This window comes from Leucoraja erinacea, chromosome 19, assembly GCF_028641065.1.
Source record: "Leucoraja erinacea ecotype New England chromosome 19, Leri_hhj_1, whole genome shotgun sequence".
NCBI classification, from domain to species: Eukaryota; Metazoa; Chordata; class Chondrichthyes; order Rajiformes; family Rajidae; genus Leucoraja; species Leucoraja erinaceus.
In genome coordinates, this window is record NC_073395.1 from 18,742,733 (window position 1) to 18,758,661 (window position 15,929).

The 15,929-nt window shown below is 47.5% G+C and overlaps 1 protein-coding gene across 1 annotated transcript in view; it reads right to left on the reverse strand.

The window, feature by feature from the left end:
* The window catches only part of LOC129706304 (anoctamin-4-like), an 81,021-nt gene that overhangs the window by 46,070 nt on the left and 19,022 nt on the right, over positions 1-15,929 (reverse strand). The window contains exons 4-6 of the mRNA XM_055650507.1: positions 7,299-7,490; positions 1,370-1,506; positions 28-186 (exon numbers count right to left, since the gene is read on the reverse strand). Of these exons, the coding sequence (XP_055506482.1) occupies positions 28-186; positions 1,370-1,506; positions 7,299-7,490 (488 nt within the window). The remainder of the gene's footprint in view (positions 1-27; positions 187-1,369; positions 1,507-7,298; positions 7,491-15,929) is intronic.

Sequence of the window (15,929 nt, forward strand, 5' to 3'; positions counted from 1 at the left end):
GGATGCCGATGGAGACTGCCAACCTACCTCCTTCTCAATCTGCAGCCCTTCCGCCCGCAGATTCCTCTCAAACATCTCCCGCTTCCCCATGTGCAAACTGGACTTCCTGTAGACCAGGATGTAGTCAATATGACACTTGCCGTCTCTGAAGAACATGCCTTTCCCTTTATTCTCATTGGCAGCAACCTGCAGGGGGAACAAAACACGTGAGTGCGCACAGTTCTCCAGCACAGCGGGAGCCAGTCGGCCCATCGTGTCTATGCTGCGCTTCGAGAGATCTGCCCAGTCAGTTCCCCTCCCCTCCCCTTGCTCGCTCCCCATTGCCTGTAAAGTTCTCCTTTTCATCCAGGACACCCGATATGGAGTCATATGGTATGGAAACAGGCCCTTCGGCCCAACTCATAGAAACATAGAAAATAGGTGCAGGAGGAGGCCATTCGGCCCTTCGAGTCATTGTGATCATTCCCAATCAATAACCCGAGCCTGCCTTCTCCCCATATCCCTTGCTCCCACTAGCCCCAAGAGCTCTATCTAACTCAATGTCCATGTCCCATCTGTGCTCAATAGCACTTTCCAACCACATTTCCAAAACGCAGTGAAATTATGTTTGAGTCGCCTGATTTGACGTAATTTCTGACTCCGGTTCACCCACATTCCTCTAAACCTTTCCTGTTAATGTACCTGCCTAAATGTTGTTGTTGTACCTGCCTCAACTAACTTCTCCGGCAGCTCATTCCATATACCCATCGAGTGAAAATGTTGCCACGCAGGTTCCTATTAAATCTTGCCGCACTCATCTTAAACCTACGTCCTCTGGCTCTTAATATTCCCCTTCCCGGGGTAAAAGTTTCAGTCCATTCACCCTGTCTATTCCCCTCATGATGTTCTGCATCTGTAGAGATGCTGCTGGCTCTGCTGCAGTGAGGGGTAGGGTAGATGGGGAGTGAAATGTAGAACCAGGAGGAAGTAGAGAGGGATGTGAGGAGTGGGAGATGAGTGGGAATAGGGAGTAGGAGATGGGAGCAGGGAGAGCGGGAAGATGTACGGGAGGTCAGTGGGATGGGGTGGGATCTGGGAAGAGATTAGATGAGAAGGGTGGGCTGTCACCTGAAATTGGAAAAGTCAATGTTTTCTTTATCTGCCTCTAGTATCTCCAATAAAACGAAAGTGTCTTCATGGCTCCCACCCACAACCAGTCATGCCCATTCTACACAACCCAGCACCCAACAGACCGCACATCTCTACGGAACATGATAACATTTACACTCGGTAGCAAGGGCCGCCCGCAGTTCCCAGTGAGCTCACAGTTTGCTGGCTTCTAAACATTATTGGATACATGCGTCCTCATTGAGAGCTGAAGTCCCCTCACCTCACTGCCCAACTCCAGCCCACTGGCATTGCCAGAGGCGCTGGTATAACTGCCGGGGTGAAGAAGAGAGTCGTCATCTTTCGAAGGACTATCCCTGCCTTCGGAATCGCCGAGGTAAACATTAACGTCTCGAGCCACTGCAACAAAGGAGGGATGAGAGTGAGGGTCCAGAGAAGAGAGGACAGGAGGGGGAGAGAGCATAAAGCAAGAACGATGCTCCAGACTCTATGTACAGACAACCCCGCGCCACAACATAGTAAGGCTTTAAATACTCCGTGAAAGTTGCCAAAGTGCAAGACCCACAATTAGATGTATTCAACCTTTAGATAAACGGATGATAGATAAAATGCTGGAGCAACTCAGCGGGTCAGGCAGCATCTCTGGAGAAAAGAAACAGGTGACGTTTGGAGTCGGAACTCTTCTTCAGTCCAGAAACATCACCTATCCATGTTCTCCATGGATCCTGTCTGACCTGCCAAGTTACTCCAGCACTTTGTGTCTATCCTCTGTATAAACCAGCATCTGCAGTTTCTTCCTACATCTTTTGATGAATGGATTGAGCCATCATGTCTAATTAACGGATACACTGAACTGCACATCCTGAGCAAACCGCAAGGTGCTGGAATAATTCAGTCGGACAGGCAGCATCTCTGGAGAGAAGGAATGGGTGATGTCTCGAGTCGAGACCCTTCTTCAGACCTCAAGAGTCAGTTTGATTTCTGTTTAAGTGTTGTTACAAATCCACCTTACTTCCTGTACTTTTGAAGATCGGTCCAGACCCAAAACAGAGGGTATACGAAGATCCTAACAAAATGAGGATGTTGGAAAAATATTTAAACCATATTTTTGTACAACCTGATTAAGACAATGTCTAAAAATAAAATTTTAAAACATTTTTTAAAAGGGCAGCACAGAAGTAGAGTTGCTGCCTTACATTGGCAGAGACCCGGGTTCGGTCCCGACCTCTGTTCTTGCCTGCACAGAGTTTGTACGTTCTCCCCGTGACCTGCATGGGTTTTCTCCGGGAAACTCCGGTTTCCTCCCATACTCCAAAGATATACAGGTTTGTACACCAATTGGCTTGGAATAAATGCCAATTATAAATTGGCTTTGTCTGCTCCCCTGAAATATGGCACGGGATGTCCTGGTCTTCATGAGCCCAGGGTGGCATGGTGGTGCAGAGGTAGAGTTGCTGCCTTACAGTGCCGGAGATCCAGGTTCGATCCTGACTGTGGGTGGCTTGTCTGTATGTAGTTTGTACGTTCTCCATGTGACCTGCTCCGGTTTCCTCCCACACTCCAAAAACATACAGGTTTGTAGGTTAATTTGCTTGGTATAAATGTAAATTGTCCCTAGTGTATGTAGGATAGTGTTAGTGTGCAAGGATCGCTGGTCGGCACGGACTCGGTGGGCCGAAGGGCCTGTTTCCACACAGTACCTCTAATCTCAACTAAATCACCTATTCATGTTCTCGAGAAATGCTGCCTGACCCAGTCAGTTACTCCAGCATCGTGTCATTTCTTGGTAAAGCAGCACCTGCAGTTCCTTGTTACTACTGTACAATGACATTCTTTGTCCCAGGGTAAGGGAATCTAAAAGTAGAGAGCATAGGATTAAGGTAGAAGAAGCTTTTCAGAATGCTGCCTGGATTAGAGGACATTAGCTACAAGAAGAAGCTGAACATGCTTGAATCATTTTCTCAAGAGCGTCAGAAGCTGAGAGGAGACCTGATGGAAGCATATAAAATTATGAGGCAGAGATAGGGTAGATAGTCAGAACCTCTTTCCCCAAGGTGGAAATGTCAACGACTGGAGGGCATGGTTTTAAGGCGAGAGGGGAAATGTTTAAAGATGTGCGGAACTTTTTTTTTTACAGTGACTGGTGGGTGCACAGAACACGCTGTCAGGGATGGTGATGGAGGCAGATATAACAGTGGCATTGCAGGGACTTCCAAATAGTCACATGGATTTGCAGGAAATGGAGGGATATAGATCATGTGCAGGGAGAGGAGATCAGTTTAACTTTCTATCATGTTCAGCAGGGCCATCATGGACTGAAGGGCCTGTTCTTGTGCTGTACTGTCCCATGTTCTATCACCCCCATCTCATGGGAAACTGTATGTAAAGGTTTGGTCACTTCTGCCCAAGCTGTGGACAGTGATAATCAAAAATCCTTAATTTAAAGTATTATATATTTCAACCCAATAGTTCACCAAATACTAACCCACACAATGATGGAAAGTACATTTGTCAATGGCTGCTTTAGATGGATTAAGCGGATAGAAGCTGTCCCCATTCACAGTCAGGGGTCATGGACTTATACTTGGGGACGGGACCGACCAGAATAAAGAAAAAAGAAATATTTTTGCCAAGAGTGGCTCTGATCCGGATGGCACAGCCAGCAAGGATGGTGGAGACTGGAGGGGAAAACGCTTCATAGAGGGAATTCCCTCCAAAGAGAATTGTACGGACATGTGGGAGAATAATACGCAGGGTTCTGGAGCGTGGGATTCAACCAGGAGCCAGCACAGACTGGATGGGCTGAGAGGCTTCCTGCAATTGTGGCATTTCAAAGTGACGAACGCAGCATTGGTGATAACTGTAACGAGAAACCCGTTTTTGAAAAAAAAAAAAAAGCAAAGAATCTACAAACGGGTTGCTCTGATGTTTCTGCCGCATCTCCTGCGGTCGACGACTGGGATGGTTCCAGTACCAGGAGTGGTTGGCACCAGGAGTTGCTGGCACCAGGAGTGGCTGGCAGATATAAGAACTAATAAGCATTGTTATCCCAATGAGAAATTCTGGAAACGGGGCCAAACTATAACACAGAACCACTTTGGGAATGAACACCAGCATAGAACAGCTCTGAACTAGCTTTAAATCCAGCCAGTTAATTACTCTCAGCAATGCACCTCACTGCACAGCTGAAGAGGAAGTCAAGATTGTTTGATTGCCATATGTAACGACAATGAAACAATTAAATTCTTATTTACTGCAGCTTAACAGTCCTGTACATGCAATAAAACAATAATAATCAATAATGCAATCAATTAACAACTGTAATAGTAAGTAACCATAATAGTGCAAAACCAAAGTCCATAGTGCAACCAAAGACACAGTCTATAGAAGACCACAGTTGCTGAGGTTAGTGTTGTGCAGTGTTCAAAAGCCTGATGGTTGCTGGGAAGAAGCTGTTCTCTAACCAGGTGGTGACAGTTCCCAGACTCCTGTACCTTCTCCCCGATGGTAGCAGTGAGATGAGAGCATTGCCAAGGTGATGTGGGTCTTTGATGATGTAGGCTGCCTTTTTGAGGCAATGCCTCCTGTAGATCCCTTCGTTGGTGGGAAGGTCAGTACCTGTGATGGGCCAGGCAGCATCCACCTCTCTCTGCAGTCTCCTTCAAACTCATCTTTTGTTTGACCAATTTGTGTGTTCTGTACTTCAATGAAATGAAGCAAACTGGAACAGCAGACTAACACATCTTTAAAACGTTTACACCGACAGACATTTTAGATCAAAGGCGTGATGTTGCCACCGTGACAACTCCATGCAGCGGGGAGAGGCGGTGGCACAGTGCCAGATACCCTGGAGAGAAGGATTCAATTACCAGCCATACACAGATGCACTCACAACTGCAAACTCTCCAAGGTGGAAACAAGGAATGCAGATGCTGTTTTACAAATGTGTGTGCAACCTTTCCAATCCCGGCTAAATAAATGGACAACCTCTAATACCGAGGGCTACAGGAGGTTACAGATAAAGCATCTACAATGTCCCTGGTACCTTATTAACATCATTGATGGCATTTGATGATTTTTTTAATTGCCAGATAATCAGGATGCATCAGGGGTGGTACAGTCGTGCAGCGGTAGAGGTGCTGCCTCACAGCGCTAGAGATGGGTTCGATCCTGACTATGGGTGCTGTCTGTATGAAGTTTGTACATTCTCCCTGTGACCATGTGGGTTTTCTCCAGGTGCTCCAGTTTCCTCCCACATTCCAAAGACATATAGGTTTGTAGGTTAATTGGGTTCTGTAAATTGTCCCAAGTGTGGAGGATTGAACTAGTGCATGGGGATCGCTAGTTGGTGTCTACACAGTGGGCCGAACAGCCCGTTTCCTTGCTGTATCTCTATACTCAGTTTCTGCTGCCTCAGAGCAACCAGTGTTCAATTCTGACCTCAGGGACCGTCTGGGTGGAGTTTGCACTTAAAGAAAAAAAGATACAACATGGAAACAGGCCCTTCAGCCCAGGCCGACCATAAATCACCCATTCACACTAGTTCCATGTTATCCCACTTGCACACCCACTCCCTACACACTAGCGGCAATTTACAGAGGGCAATTAACCTACAAACCCGTGGGAGGAAACCGGAGCACCCAGAGGGAACCCACATGATCACTCAGCAATCTCAGCAACCCTGCAAGTTTAATGGTTTATTCAGTGATTCAGTGAAAAGCCCTTTCTCCTCTTCTGTCAAGGCATACCATGAACAGTGCAATAGATCCTTCTCCGGAACAGCACGCAGAGAGCCCTTCAAACCAATATGTCCCATCTACACTCGTCCCATCTGCCTGCTTTTGGCCCTTATCCCTCTAATAATCCCATCCTATCCATGTACCTGTCCAAAAGCCTGTTAAATGTTATGAATGGACTTCCCTTAACTACCTCCTCTGGCAGCTTGTTCCATGCACCCACCACCCATACACTGTGTGAAAAGCAAAGTGAAGTTCTGTTTTTTTGGATACAAACCAAGGTTGTTTAATACAAACACAGCTCTTAATATCCTAAAATGTTTAGCTGAGAATTTGATGAAGACCATGCAATGTGTTTACTTCACCAAGGCAGCTGAAACAATCTCATTATTAGACTTGCCATCTCACTGTGAAAAATAAAAAGGGCAATCAAATTATGGAAAGATTCCATGATTCAAGGAGGTATCCGAAGCAATGTCATCGGCTTAGTTTAGATTAGAGATACAGCGCGGAAACAGGCAGTTCGGCCCACCGGGTCCGTGCCAGCCAGTGATCCCCGCACACAAACACTAGGGCCAATTTGCATTTATACCAAGTCAATTAACCTACAAACCTGTACGTCTTTGGAGTGTGGGAGGAAACCGGAGCTTCCCGGAGAAATCCCACGCAGCTCATGGGGAGAACATACCTACTCCGTACAGACAAGCACCAGAGGTCGGGAACGAACCTGGGTTTCTGGCGCTGTAAGGCAGCAACTCTACCGCTGCGCCACCGTGCCGCCCTGGGCTCGTGAAGACGAGGACCTCCTGTGCTATACTTCAGGGGAGCAGACAAAGGTATAGCAAAGGGAGCAAGATGCCTGATGAAGCACTCAATTTGGTGAACACTCCCAAGCAGTCTCTACACTCACAAACATAAACCCATCAACAATTCCATTACATGCCCAGAGAGGTGCCGCAAATGTTACTGGGCTTGTGTAGAAGGAACTGTAGGTGCTGGTTTACATCAAAGATAGACACAAAATGCTGGATTAACTCAGCGGATCAGGCAGCATCAATGGAGAAAAGGAATAGGTGATGCTTCGAGTCGGGACCTTCCTTTAGACCGCCGGCATCAGGCATTGGTCCGAGCCGATGTTATCCCGATCTTCATTGACCTCACTTAAACAGGTACATTGATAGGACGGGTGTTAGAGGGATATGGGCCCATCTCCACCTTAAATATATCCATTGACTTGGCCTCCAAGTGGTCACAGGGAGAACATGCACTCTTCATACAGGCGGCACCCGTAGTCAGGATCGAACCTGGATCACTGAGAGGCAGCAACTCTACCGCTGCACCACTGTTGCCACTCTAGCACCGTTCTCCCACGTAGTCCCACCCTCTCCAGCCCGACCCTAGAGCCGAGACACCTCATCTCAGAGGCCACTCTACACAGCAGTCCCACACACTGACCTGGGCACGGAGGTTGGTTATTGACCATACACTCAATCGAAGCCATTGAGGAGCTGTCGAGGGTCACAGAGCTGGAGACAGGAGACAGCGCAGAGTTCTTGTATAAGCGAAGGTTGCGTTGATAGCTAGATACGATTCTTCGATGATAAACCTGAACACAGTTTTCTGCCCCATGAATAGGTACGCTCATTCCTGGAAGAAAGCACGCACATTACTTTGGCTCGGTCCGACGGAACGTCGAGAGAAACAGTGGTTACGAATGAATGCAGACAGAATAAACTGCAGATGCTGGAATCTTGAGCAAAAGACAAAGTGCTGGAGGAACTCAGCAGGTCGGGCAGCATCTGTGGAGGGAATGGACAGATGACATTTTGGGTCTGGACCCTTCTTCAGACTGATGTGGGTTTGGACGCAAAACGTTGTATGTCCATTTCCCTCCATAAATGCTGCCTGACCTGCTGAGTTCTTCCAGCACTTTGTGCTTCGCTTATGAATAAATATTAATTACGAGCGAGTGATGGGGTTGTGGCAGACTTGTTGTGAGGCAGGGAGTGGGGGCATAGTACACTCCTCCACGCACAAGGTGGTCTCACACTCAAAACATCCCTCGTTACTGACTACAAAGACCAGATACTGGACACTGCGTTTTTAAGCTTACCCCCTCTAGTTTTAGAATCCTCCACCCTGGGAAAAAGACTGTGAACGTTAATTTGATCCACGGCCCTCATGATCTTATACACCTCAATAAGATCAACCCTCAGCCTACTACGTTCCAATGCAAAATGCCTCAGCTGATCCAACCGCTCCCCGTAACTCGAGCCCGCAAACACAGGTAACATCCTGGTGAATCTCTGCTGCTCACTTTCCAATTTAATGACATCATTAAAGATTATTCAGAGAACGCTGCATAAACAGAATTCAATTTATTTTTCAGGACACCCACGCTCGAGTTACAGCCACAGGCTGACTCAGCATTAATGTTGCTCATTAATGCCCACCTACTTATTAAATGGCCTTTAATAAAAGTCAGATATCAAAGCTAAAGATGGGGAACGGCCTCAGTGAGACATTACGTCACAGGGTGAGGAGGGGCAAGGCCAGTCGTGGTCTCACAGTGGCAGGGGGAAGCCAGACTTTACCGTACATGGGCGGGAGACCCGTTACAACCCAAATCATGGCTCCAAACGCCACGCTCCACTCAGAGCCGAGCGTTCTGAAGACACCGAGACTGTGGATGCTGGAATCTTGAGCAAAGCACAAGGTGCTGGAGAAACTTAGCGGGTCAGGCAGCAGCAATGGAGGGAATGGACAGATGACATGTTGGGTCGGGACCATTCTACAGAATGAAGAGACGGGGGGGGGGCGGACAAAGAGGTGGGGCAGGACAATGCCTGGCAAGTGATAGGAGATACAGGGGGGGGGGGGGGGGGGGGGGGGGGGGGGGGGGGGGGGGGGGGGGCAATTGGCAAATGGCCAATCTACCACAGTATGAGCAAGGTGGGCCAAAATGACTGCTTCCATGCTGTATACCTCTGTAACATCTAGCCATAGTGACCCTTCAGCACATGAACAATTTCAGTGCTCCCATGCTAGTATATATGACATTTAAACACTCTTCTCTTGATGTGTAGGAAGGAACTGCAGATGCTGGTTTACATCGACGATACAAAAAAAATGCCGGAGTAACTCAGCGGGCCAGGCAGCATCTCTGGATAGAAGGAATGGGTGACGTTTCAGGTTGAGACCAGGGTCGGGTCTGAAGTGGGGCTTCTATCCAGAGATGCTGCCTGTCCCACCGAGTCACTCCAGCATTTTGTGTCGCTCTTCTCTTGACTCTTGGTGACATCTTTGCAGGAAGTGGCAGACAAGCCGTCTCTGCCTGCAGGAGGATTCAAGATCAGGTCAGCTGACAGACCTTACAGCAAGGGGTGGCTCTAATGGGTGGGTCAGCCATCTGCACCCCACCATCCAGCCTCAGTACAATAGCAATCTTTACAATTGAAAGAAGATACACTGTGTTGGAGTAACTCAGCAGGTCAGGCAGCGTCTCTGGAGAGCATGGATAGGTGACGTTTCAGATCGAGACTGTTCTTCAGACCCGAAACATAGCCTATCAACGATCGCCAGAGATGCTGCCTGCATGACCCACTGAGTTACTCCAGTACTTTGTGTCTTCTTCTGTTAACCAGCATCTGCAGTTCCTTATTTCTTCTTTACAAATGATGACTGTGCATTAATCAAATTCTGTTGATTGGCATGGTCAATGGAGAACAACTAGGCCATTCAGCCCATCAAGTCTACTCTGCCATTCAATCATGGCTGATCAATCTTTCCCTCTCAACCCCATTCTCCTGCTTTCTCTCCATAGGCTCTGACACCCGTACTAATCAAGAATCTGACAAAAAAATATCAATTGACGGCCTCCACAGCCTTCTGTGGCACAGAATTCCACATTCCACGCAATAAAGTTTCCCTCCCTTCACCACCTCCAGTTTAAATTCCAGTTGGAATATTTTGGAGGACCAAGTAACCAAGAAGAATTCCACAGATTCATCACCCTTTGACTAAATAAATTCCTCCTTGTCTCCTTTTTAAAAAGCATGTCCTTTTATTCTGAGGCTATGGCCTCTGGTCCTAGACTCTCCCGCTAGTGGAAACATCCTCTCCGCATCCATTCTATCCAGACCTTTCACTATTTGGTAGGTTTCAATGAGGTCCCTCCTCATCCTTCTAAAGGCCAGCCGTCAAACGCTCATCCTGTGTTAAACTCTCATCACATTCCTGAGATAATTCTCGTAAACCTCCTCTGGACCCTCTCCAACCCGCACCTCCTTCCTCAGATATGGTGCATTTAACTGCTTACAATACTCCAAATGCAGTTTGACCAGTGCCTTACAATGTCTCAGCACTAAATCCCTGTTTCTGTATTCTAGTCCTTTCAAAATAAATGCTAGCATTGCATTTACCTTCCTTACTACTGATTTGACTTGCAAATTAACCATTTGCAAATCCTGCACCAACACTCTCAAGTCCCTTTGCACCTGCGCATGTGGTCCTTGATGGTGGCTCACTTGACCAGCCACCTTCTTTAAAGTTTCCCTTCCAATAAATACATCACAGCATTGCAGTGAAATTCATCAAACCTATCACCTTTATGTTTCAGCCAGAGGCAGGCGAAGGCCATTCAGCCCGCAATGGAACGACCTGTGGTCCTCGCCTTTCATCAACCAATCTACAGATTAAAAAATCTACAATTGACTGAGAAACAGTTTGACAATCGAGCACCCTGCAGTGGTAGCCCTGGCTGGTTTCCTGGCCAAAACCAGGCTTGTCCCCCAACCTCAGGCTTGCCAAACAACAGAAATTCTCCCAGCTGCATCAATCAGCTTTTTAAATAACTTAAATAACCCAGTAATCTTTACGTTCCAGGAACACAGAGTCATAGAATCAATGGAGTCAGAGCTGAACAACAGAGAACCAGGCCCTACAGCCCTCATTGTCCATGAGGACCAAGGTGGCATACTGGACTAGTCCACTAAACCTTCTAAACCCTTCCTATCCATACATCTGTCCAAATGCCTTTTAAAATAGACATAATTGTAACAGCTTCAATAGCTTCCTCAAGCAGCTCGTTCCAGATACAGACTACCCTCTGAGTGAAAAAAATGCCCGTGAGGTCCCTCTTAAATCTCTCCCCTCTCACCTTAAGTCGTGCCCTCTAGTTTTAGAATCCTCTACCCTGGGGGAAAAGACTGTAAGCGTTCACTTTACCCATGACCCTCACGATCTTGTAAACCTCAATAAGGTCACCCGTCTGCCTCCTGCACTCCAAAGAAAAAAGTCCCAGCCTATCCCACCTCCCCCTGCAACTGAAGTCCAGGTAACAACATCCTGGGGAATCTCTGCACCCTTTCCAGTTTAATGACATCCCTAATTACTACCGTCTGAAACATCAGATTACAAATGTAGACTAATCAACCAATTAACATTTGTAAAGTCAATGCACCAAAATGCTTAAAATTAATCTGATTTTTTTAAAAAAAATACATAATCATATTTATACATTAGTGTAATACATTCTCGCTTTGCCAACCGATGCAAAATTCAAACGCTGGGTCCGGATCCCGCGACAGTATAATATAAATTACAGCATCGAGCCGTCGGCTTGGTATAACATTGTTAGAATATTACTGCACAAACCAAGCCGGTTGTAACAACGTCACGATATACTCAACAATAGAAGAGTGTCTCACACGCTCTTGCTTGGGAACGATTCGGTGTCGCCCGGAGCCTGCAAGCGCTGCAATGCACCAGGATATATTCTATGTGTGCAACTATGTGCCGGAGATCCTTGCAAGATCGACTCGGTGGGGAGGGGGGAGGAGGGAATGAGGTCTTTTTTTGGCACGGCCAATTAATTGATAGCCCTGCTGGTAGTTGTCAGTGTGTGTATCACAGTGCTGGGAAGAGGGGGGGAGGGAAGGGGGGGGTTATCCTGATCATAATGTTCGATTAGATGAACGAATTTGGAGATGCAGGGGAGGGGGAGATAGTAATCAGCGATGGTCGATTCCTTTTTGCATTAGAATATGCACGAAGAGAGCTGGGATTTAAAAGTTTCTGCCTTCCGCCAATAATTTAAAGATTGTTTTGCAGAGGTGCATTGTAAATGCATTTAAGACGCAGGATGTAAAGCAGAGTGCTGGAGGAACTCATCTCCCCACCACAGCTGTATCCACCTATCACTTGCCAGGCTGTGCAGATAGGATGTGGAAACCTGCTCTGCTAAAACATCTGTATTTGGTGCCCCAGATTACATCAGCAAGACCGAGGAGAGACAATTGTGCCTGGTCCACTTGGTCCTGTTGGATCTCCAGGTTGCTGACCCCTTCCCATTCCATTACTGACCTTTCTTGTCAGAACCAGCCCCCCCCCCCCACCCCCCACTCCATGGCCAGAGTGAGGCCACACGCAGGACCTAACACCTCAAATTCCGCTTACCAACCAAAGGTATGAGCATTGGATTCTCCAATGTTAGGTGACAACCACCGACCCCCCCTCCAAGCTCCCACCTCTCCTTTCCAGCTTTCTTCCCCTTCTAATCCATCAGTTTGAAAAAGGGTCCCAGCCTGAAAAGTCACCAGTCCATTCATCACTCAGATGCTGCCTGATCCCCTGAGTTCCTCCAGCACTTTGTGTTTTTTCTCCAGATTCCAGCATCTGCAGTTTCTTGTGTCTCCAATCTATTTATTGCTTACCACTTGGGCTCTGGTTCTGAAGAAGGGACCCGACGAGAAATGTCACCTGTTCCTTTTCTCCAGAGATGCTGCCTGACCCGCTGGATTACTCCAGCACTGTCTATTTTTTGATACAAACCAGAATCTGCAGTTCCTTCCTTTACATTTTATGGGCTCTGGTTTAGTTATATCCCAGTCTGCAAGTATTCTCTTGTTTAAAGGAATGCAGCATCTATGGAGCGAAGGAAATAGGCAACGTTTTGGGCCAAAACCCTTCTTCAGACTGATGTAGGGTGGGGGAGGGGGGGGGGGGGGGGGGGCGGTGGGATGGGGAGAAGAAAAGAAAAAGGAAAAAGGAAGAGGAGGAGCCCAAGGGCTGAGGGAGAGCTGAGAAGGGGAGGAGACAGCAAGGGCTACCGGAAATTGGTGAATTGGTGAAAGAAGGGTTTTGGCCCGAAACGTTGCCTATTTCCTTCGCCCCATAGATGCTGCTGCACCCGCTGAGTTTCTCCAGCAATTTTGTCTACCAAGAATTGTTGGGTTTGCTTGGACTTGTACCTTGGGCAGTGCTGACCTACACATTATGATATGAACGCAGCAACACTCACTGGTGGAAGGAATGGTTTCCCTTCTGCTGAATCGGTGCCAATGGTTTCAGCTGCTGTCACTCTCAGAGCTCACTGCCCTTCCACACAGCAGAAACCTGATCTCTGCAGGAAAGCACCATCCATTTGTGAATAAATCTATTGTGAAATATTGGACAACAACCTTCTCACAAATTAAGATCACCTCCGACACTTGGCCAATTGGGGTTTAACCTTCTTCAAACCATTCAATGTCCAAAGTGCCGGAGCATGATATGTCAATGGATTAACAAGAGGGTAGATCAGTGCTTCATCAATGTGTCAATTGGTATTTGATGTCTCCAAACACAAACATAGAACGGTACAGCACAGGAGCAGGCCCTTCGGCCCACAATCTCTGTGCTGAACATGATGCAGAGTTAAACGAATACATTCGTAAGGGATAGGAGCAGAATTAGGCCATTCGGCCCATCGTCTACTCTGTCATTCAACCATGGCTGATCTATCTTTCCATCACAACCCCATTCTCCTGCTTTCTCCCGATAAACCCTGACACCTACCTACCTAATTCTACCACCTACCTGAACATGGTCCATATCCCTCTACTGAAGTATGAAGACAACACACACACTTCCAGATTCAGATGGTTTTTTGAGTGCATGAATGAATACTTTTTATTGTCACAGTGAAATTTTTTGCTTGCATTCCCAAGGTATGCAAATAGTCGCCACAGAAAGGGCATGTACAAAGTTACAAAGTATCCGCGCCAGGTCTCCCTATGTTTCCCCTCCCCCCCCCATCTTCCACCTCCCTCACGGCAGTCCCCCTCATGCGGGTCCTCCATTGTTCCTCCCCCTCCCTCACGTCGATCCCCCCATGCTGGGTACTCCTTTGTTTCGTCACCCAGCGGCGGTGTCCTCGCTCCCACGTGTCCGTCCTCGTCCGTTGGTCGGCACCGTCGTAGACTGCTGCACTGACCTCTCTACTATTACTGCCGGGTCCTCTCCGGACACTTCAGTGGCTCCGACCCCAGGCCCCTGCCACGGGCTCCGCAGACCCAGGCTCCGTTGACTCTGTCGGGCACCCCGTCCCATCTACACTAGTCGGACCTGCCCGTGTTTGCCCCATATCCCTCTAAACCTGTCCTATCCATGTACTGTCTAAATGTTTCTAAAGCATTGCGATATTACCTGCCTGAACTACTTCTTCCAGCAGCTCGTTCCATACACCCACCAACCTTTGTAAGAAATTGGGTTCTGTAAATTGCCCCTGGCATATGGGGGGTGGATGAGAAAGTAGGATAACAGAGAACCCGTGTGAACGGGTGATCAATGGTCATCGATCGCTAAAACTAAAACTAAATGAACATGTGATTGAAAAATTGCACTGCTTCCAGTGAGCTAAATAATTGAGCATGTCCTGGTGATATTCTGTTGAGACTATTGATGCTAACTCTGGGAAACTCAGCTCATTAGGAAGTACGCTCTTAATGATGTCCACAGAATTAATCCCACAGAGGTAATGTGACCGTATATTGATACAAGGATACACGAGAAACTAATAACAGGCGGTGGCCGCTCAGCCCCTCAAGCCTATCCCTCCATTCAATATGATCATGGTTGATCTGCCCCTGGAATCAGATTTTAGCTTTTTGTTTTGGAGATACAGCGTGGAAACAAGCCCTTCGGCCTAGTTAGTCCACGCGATCGCCCGTTCACACTAGTTACATAGAAACATAGAAAAATAGATGCAGGAGTAGGCTATTCGGCCCTTCGAGCTTGCACCGCCATTCAATATGATCATGGCTGATCATCTAAAATCAGTACCCCGTTCCTGTTTTTTCCCCATATCCCTTGATTCCCTTAGCCCTCAGAGCTACATCTAACCCTCTCTTGAGCACATTCAGTCAATTGGCCTCCACTGTCTTCTGTGGCAGAGAATTCTACAGATTCACACATCTCTGGGTGCAAAAGTTTTTCCCATTATTCTTAAACTGTGACCCCTGGTTCTGGACTCCCCAACATCGGGAACATTTTTCCTGCATCTAGCCTGTCCCATCCTTTAAGCATTTTATCTATACTTTTACTAAAACTCTCATCTTGACCACTTCCCGTCTGTGTTGTTTTTAAATTTGTGCAAAAACAGTACGCTAGATCGTTAGGGCTTTTCGCCACCTTACTCACCGTTCTCCTCTGCTCCACGCGCACCATGTTTTGTTCCGATCGGTGGAATATTACAAAAGTTATGAAGGTTTAAAAAATCGTGAGATCAGCAGATTGGTCTTCTCGCCTGTCAGTCACCATGAAGTTAACGCCCCTTCCGGCACCCGCTGGAGAATAAAACCCGGAGGCGGGGCTGAGTCCGTGAGCATGTCCAGAAGTCACCCCTCCAGAAGCCGCCCATCCAGTAGCTGCCAAGAATAAACCTGAAGCAGCGGAGTGTGGGCGGTGTTCCGCGAGCGGGGGCAGGCTGTGTTCATGGACGGGGGCGGGCTGTGTTCGCGGGCGGGGACGGGCTGAGTTCGCGGGTTAATTCCTACTCTTTGCTTCCTGTCTGCCCAATCTATCCATGTCAATACCCTGCCCCCAAAATTACCATGTGCTGTAATTTTGCACACTAATCTCTTGTGTGGGACCTTGTCAAAGGTTTTTTGAAAGTCCACACTAAACACTATGGACAATTTACGGAGGACAATTAACCTATGAACCTGCGTGTCTTTAGAATGTGGAAGGAAACCGGAGCACCCGGAGAAAACCCACGTAGTCACAGGGAGAAAATGCAAATTCAGTACATCACAAAATATCAGGATG